Genomic DNA, 12367 nt, shown 5'->3' with positions numbered 1-12367 from the left:
TCCATTTTAAAATATTCATAGCAAGGCTGGAGTGCTGGTACATTTTTTTATCAAGTGTACACTCCAGTTTGTAAACAGTAAATTCTTTCCAATTAAAAATTAATATAACCATACGTCAAAAATCTATCAAGAGGTAAGATAAGTCACATTTTAAAATTTTTATCCTAATGATATTCCTATGGCTTTAATAAAGTAAAACTATATTTCAGAAAAATGTATACAAAATATTTTAAGTTAAAGACAAATACATTATGAAAAAAAATATTTTTGAACCAATGTAGAATTAAATGAGATTATTACTTTAATCACATTACAATATGATAAAATGTTCATAAAATAACAAAAGAAACAATTTTGGATATTTGAAAAATGATCTCAAGCATTACTGTGGTTAACCTTGCCACGTAAATCCTACTGCTACAGTCATATACACTCACAGTAGACATCTGCGAATTGTGATTTTTCTGTTCGAATCGAATTCGAATCGAATTTCAAAAAAATTCACGAGTTTCGAATTTTTTTCGAATCGAATTTGGGAATATTTATTAAAATAACATAGATCATTAAAAAATTTTAACATACCACCTTGTCACATAATTCACAGTTTGAATCAAGTAACTAAAATTAAAGTGAGACTATATTGAAGTGCACAACCAGATTCTCTAAAATTAAAAAAAAAAAAAAAATTAAAAATTAAATGTCTATAGCACTAACATAAATCACTTCGCAAATTATTTCAAATTGTCATGGAGAAATGTGAGTTCACCGACATGGTGCGGCAACAACAATTCTCTGCGGCTGGTAACTATGTTGCCTGCTGTAGAGAAAACTCTCTCACTTGCCACCTTATTTAGCATGTTTGACTTTCAAGGATAAAAATATTAATAAAAATTTTACAGCATAAGGAAGTGGTACAAAAATAAAAAAAATTACCGTTTTTATAGTGTAAGCATTGCACATTTTATTCTAAAATCAAGTTTATAATTTTGGGGGTGAGACGGTGGGTTCACTCTTAGCTGAGTTTTGAAATATACAAACACCGTCGTATCACTGCGCCGCGTCAGCAAGTGATAGGCTGAATTAATCTGGCGCGCCAAGCACTAGTTGCAACACACACACTTCAGTACAGTCGGTGCTAATAAAATAACGGAGAAGTAATATAACAGGAAGCACCGTAGCACTTTGTTCAGCGTAGGTGGTTCATTTGCGAAGAAAAAACTATGCACTTTACGCCTAATAGCCGTCTTTACAAAATCAGCACAAGTTTTGATAACAGGATACTCAAGTTTCCTTTTCTTCCCGGGAGTTGTTAATGTCCCAGTGTCCTGTAATTCTTTCCTTGCACGAAGCACACTGCTCTTCGAAACACTCGTAAATTCCGCAGTTAAACTCGCGATATCGTTCACACAACAATCCGGATATTTGTCTGAAAATGTTTTAAAAACATTCAACACAATAGTTTTCTGTGCACTTTTCAAAGGCTTTTCCGTTCTGTGCTTTACAAAACTCAGTCCGGCGTCAGCCATAACAAACCGTGCGCGCGCGAATCCTAAATACAGTTGTTGCGCCGGGCATCAACTGTACACGCGGCGTCTGCTAACATAATTGTAAGTAAATACTTGCTGACACATTAAACTGTATTGGATATTAATGGTGAAACGCTATAATGCTATATAACAACAATTGTTATAAAAAAGGCAGTGTAAAAATACTTACAAATGGTACGTAACCAAGGAACTATTTCTTGCGCACAAACAATGTGCGCAGCGGCCGGAAGCCAATGAAAATGTTTGTTTACAAGCGGCTTTGTTTATTCCAAAACTCAGGTAAATGTGAACGGAGAATACTATTATGCAAAAAAAATGTAAAGTAATCCATAAAAACAAAACCTATTCATGGAAAGTATGTTTATTTAAAAAGTAGACTTTGTGAAAGCAAGCTAAATAATTTAAATTAATGAGTGATGCAATAAAACCATTTTATTCAACGTAAAAAAAAAAAAAAAAAAGAAACCCGTAACAAGAACGTGATTTGTAACTATACGCATAACGATCGTGCGGGTTAACTCGGTTCTGACAGAGCGCGCGCGTGCATGCAGTCTGCGAGCTATCGATATCAATCTTAGACTACGTGCGCGCTCTCTATAAGGTAATACAGGAATCAACACAACCAAACTGGCGCTGCTTACGTTTCTTTAAGCGGTATAAAGCGACTCCCGAGACGTTAAAATTGAAGTTTTTAACTTTTAAAAACGTCTTGAAAACACGATTTACACATCAGATTACTTTGTAATAAGATTAATAAAGTTAGTAAGCAGTTTTATCAGAACGAACGGCGTAAACTGCGTATAGCAATAGGCGCGTTGTAAACAACGGGAATTCATTGCATTACATCAAATGAAGTTAAAACGGGACAGAAATAAAATGGTTAAATAACGTGAAAACGTAAATAACGGTGACGTAAATAAGGGGTTTCGATGTATAATTTTTTGTAAGTGGAAGATGTAATCGCCCATTTACATTTCTTTTAAAAATGGGGGAGGGGGATGTCTTATATTAGTGTAACAGGGGCCAGATTTTCCAAGTCGAATTATTGTAAAATGAATTCGATTCGAAATTACGAATCGAATATTAAAAAATTCGAACTCAAATTCGGAAATTTCGAATATTCGCAGAACCCTAACTCACAGCACTAAAACCACTGCCATGAGTTGAATACTCTTTAATCAATAAATACATCAAATCAATTTTGGAACTGAATCCTTGTTATTCATTACCTTTGGATCTGACTCAAACTTCATCTCCAATTTATGTACTTCCTGGATTACGTTGAGGAAGTAATTATTAAGATTTTCCACTTTACTTCTCTGGAAAGCGTTCTGAAAATAAAATGATTTAATACAAATGACTTATCCATGCAGTAATGATAAAATAAAAATGTAAAACTTATACATACACTCTGCAATTGTAACAATGAGTAACACGTTACTACTTCTAACCGGAGCAGCAGAATACAAACTGAATTACCATTTTTTGGCAGTCGAATATGCATGTTCCTGGCAGGTATGTGGGATTCTGAAACAAACACATTATTTACATCCCAACAAGGTATATGGGGAAGAAAAAAAAGCAATTTCACAAAATTTAGCACTTAAAATCTGAAGGCTGCGTTTGAAAAACGAAGGCCGGGCAGCACGTTTAGCGACTGCCCACACTTACATCAAAATAAACACAACTGCTTAGTGTCCGTCAATGCTACGTAAGATACATGTTACATGTACGTGGTCCAGCGGTAAATGGGACACCTCGTTTCCGGCAGCTATCACTTGTAGCGTAGTGGCTGGCAGAATCGGAATGCATTCGTCACACTTTACGTGCTGTATTTTATGAACTGTGGTACCTAAAAGTTAAAAATCCTTTAAATAAGAAGTTATGTTTAATGACATGTTATTTGAAGTAGCCTAGCTTCTGGGTTGTAGCCGTGTCCTTGGTGAATAATTGGTGAAATATTTGTCAAGGACACGGCTACAACCCAGAAGTCAAGCACTTCAGACAATGGCCGTGAAAGCCTGCGTACATTATTGAAAAGTTATTTGCTCACAAATAAAGATACCACCACATTTTTTTTTTCTCTCTCTCTTGTGGTGTTTGAGAAAGTGTATGGTTTGTTCGGCATTTACATAAGTGTGTGTGCGTATATATATATAAAGCGAACAAGCCATGCCATGAACGCAGATACAAATACACCATCTCTGCCCTCTAATGGAGGTGGTGACAATAGGTTAGGATGCTACCAAACCTGCTCCTCCATGGACGTGAACTCCTCTCCTAAGGACTGCGCCAGACGCTGGAAGCGGCCCGTCGTGGCTCTGACGTCCGGAACCAGACACCTCTTCCTGCCGACCATTTCCTTCAGGTCCTGTTCAATGTGACAAGAGGTAATAATTCAGACATATCAAATGAAGGTTCTATTTTATCTTGTGAATAAAATACATTTGTGGTTAGTTGGTGAGCGAGTGGTTAGACCACGTTCCACATTTCCCACCCAATGTCATGAGGTAAAATTCCAGCAAATAAAAACATAACTCGGACACAATTTGCTTTGCTAACTTATGTACCTGAAAACTTTAACAGGTATAAAAATACTGCTTTCTCGTTCATCTAAATTAATAAAACAAAGAGTTTGTCTGTGTGTCCCTCGCATAGCACGTAGACGGACGGAAACACCTAGAACTGTGAAATTTGCTACGTAGATTCTTTGTGTGCACCTCAAGGTCAAGATTTTCAAAACTGGATTATTGTTATCATTTTTTAGCCATTTTTTACCCTCACTTTCCAGTGCAAAACTTAAGAGTGAAAAAAAAAATGTATAAGACTCTTTGCAGGTTTTTCAACACCATATTTTTTTCTTACAAATGTGGAATCTAGTTTAGAAGTATGGCTTAGTATCATGTTAAAAATAAGGGCCAGGCCAAACTATATAAGCTAACTAAAAAATAAAAACTACTCAATAACTCACTGACCTCTATATATATAAATACAAGAGGGTTACATAGTTAACATATGTACATAGGTTCAATGTAGGAATTTGATCAGCATTAAAAAAGGATATTAGGCACCCTTCATGTACATACAACAACCAATGTGAGAGGGTTCCGCCTGTAGACTTCTGTATCAAAGCTTACACATAAGACTAATCTGAAACATCTTTCAGTTCTTTTGGTGCTTTAAGGCAGCAACATTAAACTGACATGACTCAGAGATAAAAAAAAAATGGTTACAGAAACCAGCTTAGCATTCGAACACACTCATAGGCATAGCTAGAAAATGTAAAAACTAAAATGACATTGTGGTAAAGTGCAGTCACGTAGTTTGCGAATGTGCCATGGTGGACAACTGGACATTCATATTTACACAGCATACATAGCAAAGAAAACAATTATATTTATAGTTTTCTTTTTTTGACATAATGGAAACATATTTTTGCAGTAGGAGTTTACTCATGTCGCCTTAGACAAAACATGTTTAATACGTCATTTTATGTGATCCTGAGGTATGCTTACCTATATCGATGTTAGCAGGGGCGCAACAACTAAATTTCCAAAGGGGGGGCAATATACCTTTTTATAAAGAATCATAGATCCCCCCCATAGGTCCTCCCCCGGGAAAATTTGTATTTCAAGGTGGAAAATGGTGCTATATTTAAGCAGTTTTATTATCTAAAAATTGATTACATGGCACTTTCTTTGCCCCCGTTTGCCCCCACTTCAAGGTTTCAGAGGGGGGGCAAAATACCCTTGCGCCCCCCCCCCCATTGTTGCGCCCCTGGATGTTAGTATTAATGCCATGGATGCCACCACATGAGGTGTGACATCATCTGTGTGAGGATGTGACTTAAAAACCTTTACTGTTACAAAGACCTGACCCGTGCTGAGCGTCTAGCATGCTGTTGGGTATTGCTTTGTAACACCTGTGGGCTCTTATGGCGTCCCACGTTCCTCATTCTCCAGAGGTAGTCGCTGTTGGTTCGTGAATCGGGTTGACGTACAGCCAGAGTCGCATTTTCACACGATTTATTACCGAGCTATACCGTGAAAGAATACATAGGCACGGCCATCTTGGCTTACAACTAACTAAAAACAAAACAAGTACTAGTCTAGTCGCAACAAGAGAGTGATACATATTTACACAGCATGTGTTACAATGTAGTGTATTAAGATTTAATACCCAACAGTCACCACGAGATCTAACATACCAGCCGTATGGTACAGCAGAAAAGATTTGTTACGTTGCACCAGTTACATAAACAAATAATAAGCAAGCGGATAAAAAAACTCCCTGCGGCACACAATCAAATTACACGACGTTAAAAATTCCACACGGTAATGAATTAATTCTGAAATTCAGATTAAAATTGAATTTAGAGTGAAAACTCTATACAACAAAATTGATGAATCTGAAATTTTTGTGTTATAAAGGAGTGAAATGAAACAAGGGTAGTAATTTTAAGGTAAATTTACCACTAAATATTCTTTGAATTTTGAGAGTAACTGTGAAAAAGATTACAGTGCACAATTCCATCAATTGAGTCTATAGAAGTACGTATTCAATCTATATTAAGGACATGTCAAACTATCAACTGCCATTGATTTGTCAGTCGTTCAGCACACAATATGCTGAGAAAAAAATTAATTTACTTAAAGAAATAAGTGAAATAGCTGATCTTGTATTTCTCTTGTTATTCTGCTTAATATTTAGTTATTATGAATTTTTTTAAATATTAGAATATGAACATTTTTAATTCCCATTTTTTTCATTAAAATTTCAAAAGTCATTAACATTATTAATAAAATATTAATAGATTTGGGTTATTTTAAAGACAAGTCATATAATATTAATATAATTTAAGTAATATAATATTTCTGTCCCTTTGTTAAAAAGTTTACATCTGAAAGAGAAGAAAAATATTAGTATGTTTGTTATATAGAGGTGGAAATGCCTTGTGTCGAATAAAATTTTGACTGGAAACTACCAAACAGTCTGTTATAAGGAGATTTTCATTATATAATAGTTCATTAAATATAATTTTTACTGTAATTAAACAGCTAATCACCTGAAGTGGACACCAAGGATGAAAGAAAAGTTGAAAAAGCCACACACCATGATTAAGATGTACCATTTTCAATCTACTAGCAGCAGCTCTTTGCTGGTTACATTTTTCAGATTCAGTCCATAATTCAGTCTCACTTTCTCCTTCTGATCCAGCAGCAATGCAAAGTCATGGGCTCTACCTTTGAATATATATACTGTATAGAAGTCGCCAGCCCAGGTTAAAATTTCTAATACGGTTTGAGGTAGTTGGTTAATTCACCGCCGCAATCGCCACCATCTCTAGGGCATCGACTTGTGGTGGTCCCTAGCGGACAAGTGTCGAACTCTTCAAACACCCCTTCCCCCTCCCGTTGAACGACCTTGAGCTGAAGTGAATGATGGGTGGGGGGTTGCGGGGGAATGACAGCGGGCGATAGTGCTGCGCTCTAACGTGTAAATAACAACCCAAGACGATACAGGGCGTTACGGCAGCGCACTGCAGCGGTGAAGTTCCCAAGCTGCTCATCATACACTCCTGAAAAACGTAGAGTAAATCCTATCCACTCGCGACTTCTATACAGTATACATATATTCAAAGGCTCTACGCAGGCTGCTATGTAGCTTGTCCAGCGACGTTCACCAAGAACAACTTTTTGTGAAGTCTGATCACGTGACTGACCTTGCTGATCAACTTCTCGAGGTCCTCGCAGGCTGCAGCTATGATGCACTTAAGTCCACTAAAAGCTTCCAGAATCTTGTTCAGCTGAAAACAACACCATCCAGGCCATTGGTCCACTGACTGGAAGCTCAAGAGCCAGAAGAAACATCTTCCAAAAAAAATTTGCAGAGCAGTACTTGTGAGAATAATACCTTTGAAACCGGTAAAGGGCAGGGCAAAAAAGACACAGAGGAAGCTTTTTAATCATGTCCATTTGGTATCACAAGGCCATGTCTGATTAGCGATTTTGCAGGATTACCAAACTTTAGTATCAAAGTTTGCACACCATTTTTTCCAATGCCCAAACTCATCCATCAGTAGTAAAATTTATGCAGGCAATAAAAAATGTGTAAAACAAATTCGGTATACAGTTTTAGCCAAATAATACACTTTACAAAATAATATAACCCTCACTACACTGTACAGTAACAAGCTAATGCATCCATTAAATAGTTCTAAAACTTCACAAGTTTGCAAACCAATTATATTCAAAAAAAGCTGAAATAAGTTTCAGGATTTATATTTATGTTGAGCACTTGACAAAAATGTTTACCTTCGTGTTACATGAGCTACATAAGCTAACTGAGCAAGATTAGTGGTATGAAATGCTGATACACTTAATATTTCAGATATGTTGTCAAATTTCTCTAGTTTCGTAATAAGTAAATAACGCTTCATTATTCCGTAACCCTACGTCTAAATCAGTAATAATTACGGAAAATCAGTAATACTAAGTGGGTGGATAACAGGCATTGTTTTGGTTTAAATAACAGGAAGTAAGTCTAAGAGAAGCTTTGACTAAGCGAATCAATCGATGCTAATTTTAATATTTAATTTGACTTCGCCAGGAAATTTGCTATTCATTTTATTTGAAACTTTGGTTGTGATGCAAAGCTTCGCATCTGTTGTGAAGCTTTGCATTTTTGTTGTAAACTTTAAAAAATTGGAAGCCTAAGATTTGCTCAAAATTTTTTTTGTCTTTTTTTTAAATTATGTGTTGCATATGTTTTGCTTAAATAAAGTTGATTACTTAAAAAAATCAAAAGGTGGCAATCATTATTAACATTATGCATTGTTATCTTACAATTTTTATTCAATGTTGTTATTTATAGGGGCCAATTGGTTAATTACTTAATCAGTTCAAACATTACAAACGTTAATAATATATATTTTTTTTTACTTCAATCCTGTATTTCATAAAATATGCTTAATACAGCTTCACCAAGAACAATAATCACAATCCAATTTGACTTCGCCAATATTTGAAACTTAGCATCAAAAAACTAGCATTCACACATTCCTAACAGGAAGTATTTCGTAGGCAAAATCAGAAGAATATGAATATGTTAAAACATACGCTCACCTCATCGTGTTGCAAGCGCATCAACTCAGTGTCTGGACATTTACAGGCGAGAATCAACTCCTGTAACACAACCCTTTACAAGAGCTACCATGCTGACAAAGCAGGATTACAAAAAAACAAGAGCATCACATGGCATAACTAATGACAGCTATGCAACAATCCAGTAATACCAGATAAAGCTAATTAAATATGGGAACGATCACGCACTTCACAGAAACGTGAAACTGGTAATCAGTTCCATAAAATCTTTGGTGTTTAGAAGATTTTAAATTTGAGGAAAAAGGTTTAAAGAAAAAATTATTGAGAAAGGAAACTCAGAAATTCAAAAACAAACACCAGTGTACTTGACGAAGACTACATTATTTATCTGTACAGAAGCTATCAAAGAAGTATTAGCCACCAGCTATAATGCTCTATAATGTTGGTTTAGCACTTAAGGGTATATATCCTGAATATGTAATCTTTTAATTTTATCATTAAAAATTTAATGACTTGAATGTTTCTTCAGAAAAAAAAAACAACAAATATTTGTGTTTTATTTTTTTTCCTCATACATTTTATTCCCGACTGTTGAGATCTATATTCTGATTCAGGGCATTCTTTTAAGAAATGATGTTGAGGTTCAGACTTGAGAAAAAGTGGATTCAATCTACCACCACTGGAGACTCTTTTAATTAAAATTTCTTCAACAAGAAGAAATACTAAGTGATGAACACTAGAAACATGTACATGTTTGAAAGACTCATTCCTGAATGAATGAATTTGAGTTTAATGTCTCGTAGACACCGAAGTCATTAGATGAAGGGTGAAGAGGTTAGCTGCGTATGAGGCTTGATGGGCAGGGGAGGGAGAATTTACACACACACACGCACGCACGCACGCACGCACACACACACACGCACACACACACACACGCGCACGCACACACACACATATATATATATATTTCAAAAATTACAACTATTATTTTATAAAGTAGTATCTATTATTGTGAAATAAGAAATTTTAATGCAACTTATTCAAAACTTAATATTAACATTCTAAATGTTTGTAAAATAAATATTAATACATACAAATACCTACGAAATAACCATCTAGTTCAGTTGAGTGTACACAACTTTCTAGTTTTTTTAAAAATAAAAAAAAAACACACAATACACCCTCTTTTACAGTGCTTATAAAACTGGTAGTGCAATATGCTAGTACACATTAAGTCGGTTTTATTAAATATAATTAATTATACACAAATAAACTGGATTAACTGTGTGAGGCTCTTATTTCAAAATTAATTAGGATGCATGTAACTTGGATGCATCACACACACATGACAATATCAGGAATCATGCTAGTCATTAAAACTGGTGTAGAGAACAATTACCAGAAAATCACCACATAGGTCTAGTGTAACATTTGGATGAACGCCAAGTTCCTGTAGTTCTGCAGCTGTTTACTTCACACTTGCGCTAAAGCAAAATGCAAGAATATGCAACACGTTTTATTTACATTGTATTATGTATTATCAAATCGTACACCTTCCGTCTATGAGATGAGGAAAACTGCATGAAAGATGGTAGACGTGTTATGTTTGTGTACCTATTAACTGAAGTGAAGAGAAGTCTTAATTTAAGAGACAAAATAATTTAATTATACATACGCGTATGTTATAGACAAACTACACAGCGTAGGAATATAAGGTGAGTCAGGTTACAAAGTCTACAAGACTGGGTTGTTTCTTTCCAAGTGTGAAAATATACATTTAGTACAATTCTGAAAACTATAAAAGAATATGTAGTGGTCATGTGGCAAATATAAAGGATATTTTTTTTTTTGCAAATGAATAACACTTTAAACTAATTCAGCAGAAATTTGAATTGACTATAACTTTTATTATACATATATATAGACATACTATATTTATATATAGTTAGTCTGGAAGTTTATCGTAAGATAAAAGTAAATGCTCAACGACATTTAACTTCATAGTCACTTACATTAATACTACACAGTGCTGCTCTAACAAATAATACTGTCTCTAAAATAATAATAATATTAGGCAAAGAAAAGTTTCCTCGAATAACATTATTAATAACTTAAATACTGAAATAATTACATTCACTCAAAGCATAATACTAAACTAGTTCTATGTTAGATCGGTACTCACTTAGGTGACCGAACAAAAGTGTTTAATTAAACGCTAAACAACCCCGGGCAAAGGCCAGTCTGTGGGAAGCAAAAGAATACCATCTAGAGCAAGAAGATAATTTTTACGGCTCTCTCCTCCCTAACAACAAATGACACGGCAGTTTAGTGCTTAAATAAACGTGTGATGCTCAAACTACGGTATTTTTTTTTAAAGACTCACCCTCTCTTTGGCAAGTTTGTGGGCGTGGTCAATTTCTTGCTGCAGTTCCATCTCTTTCATCCTACAGCTCTTGATCTGCACACCACACAACACACACCAACACATTACTGCTGGAGTCACATGACAAACAACAAGCAATACACAATACTACAATATACTGTGAGACCTCATTAAGTCATTAGTAAAAAAAAAACCCTGTTCTTACATAACTCTTATTAATACAAAGAGTTTTCACAGTCCCTAGGAATTACACAGTATTTATAGTGCAAAGTAATTTGTTTAATACAAGTATGGTTATTATTAGATATAAGATTTTATGGTTTTAATTTTAATCCAATTTCATTTTTTAAACAGAGGAATTTGGTGTTATTGTTTTATTTATTTATAAAAGCTGTTTACTTCATCAAAACAGGAATAAAATTTATATGTGGCTTTTTTACGGTAAAATAATTTTTAATAAATTCGTATAAAATTGAAACTTTAAGAACATTAAGAATAAATAAGCAAGGATTTATGGTTTAGATTTGATTCAATAAGAGATGCACAATAAAAGTAAATTAAATTAATTATTCTAATCCATGCACTTTGGTACATAATTTTGTGTGGAAACGACATTCCTTGAATTTCAAACATTAAAAGATTCATTTTTCTTTACTTTTAATTAAGTTTTGGTTAAATGCTACTTAATTTCATGATATAACTTCCATTTTGGTGCTATACGTTGTGTTAATTTGTGAATGGTGTTATGCGGTGTTTTGATTTACTTTTCGCTGTTATTATATTTTTATCATAATTCACCACATATAAGAAAAGAACAGGGGTGAAGACAAAAACGTGTGACATTATTTTACAAAAATGGACGACAAATCCGCAAAATGCTCACTGTGCTCTGATATTCTAAACATCAGTAAAGTTTCTTACAAAAGTTTAAAAACACACGTTAGAACAAAGCACCGCATTGATCCAAGTATTATAACAGAGTAAATGAATTTTATTTCCTAAGAAATAAAGTTTTTTTTATAAACTTTATGATGGACTCAAACATCTTTTATACAGTTTATTTTGGAACAAAAAAAAATAATCTTTCTTGATGTGACCAATCCGGCCAGATCTGACCAGATTGAAATTGGTGCTGGATTGCAATCCCTACCCCTGTCATACTTGCCTCTGCCTCAGCGGCTTCAGCTAGATTCCTCCACTGGTCCACCTCCGATTTCAATTCATTCAACTCCGCTTCACTCTAGAAAATAAACCACCTACGTCGAGTAATTATATCACTAATCACAGCATGTTCTCAGTCAGTCCCAAGTGGCATGACCTTTTAAAATGATACA

At 34.6% G+C, this 12367-nt stretch overlaps 1 protein-coding gene across 5 annotated transcripts in view; it reads right to left on the bottom strand.

Annotated features, from left to right (window-relative positions):
- The window catches only part of LOC134539123 (golgin subfamily A member 3-like), an 88655-nt gene that overhangs the window by 57832 nt on the left and 18456 nt on the right, over positions 1-12367 (bottom strand). For all 5 annotated transcript variants that reach the window (XM_063380867.1, XM_063380869.1, XM_063380866.1 and 2 more), the window contains 7 exons: positions 12199-12273; positions 11034-11108; positions 8672-8731; positions 7270-7353; positions 3799-3918; positions 3027-3074; positions 2777-2878 (listed from right to left, as the gene is read on the bottom strand). In XM_063380867.1, the coding sequence (XP_063236937.1) occupies positions 2777-2878; positions 3027-3074; positions 3799-3918; positions 7270-7353; positions 8672-8731; positions 11034-11108; positions 12199-12273 (564 nt within the window). The remainder of the gene's footprint in view (positions 1-2776; positions 2879-3026; positions 3075-3798; positions 3919-7269; positions 7354-8671; positions 8732-11033; positions 11109-12198; positions 12274-12367) is intronic.

Source organism: Bacillus rossius, chromosome 14 (genome assembly GCF_032445375.1).
Source record: "Bacillus rossius redtenbacheri isolate Brsri chromosome 14, Brsri_v3, whole genome shotgun sequence".
Taxonomy (NCBI): Eukaryota; Metazoa; Arthropoda; class Insecta; order Phasmatodea; family Bacillidae; genus Bacillus; species Bacillus rossius.
This window is presented reverse-complemented; position numbering and strand designations above follow the sequence as displayed.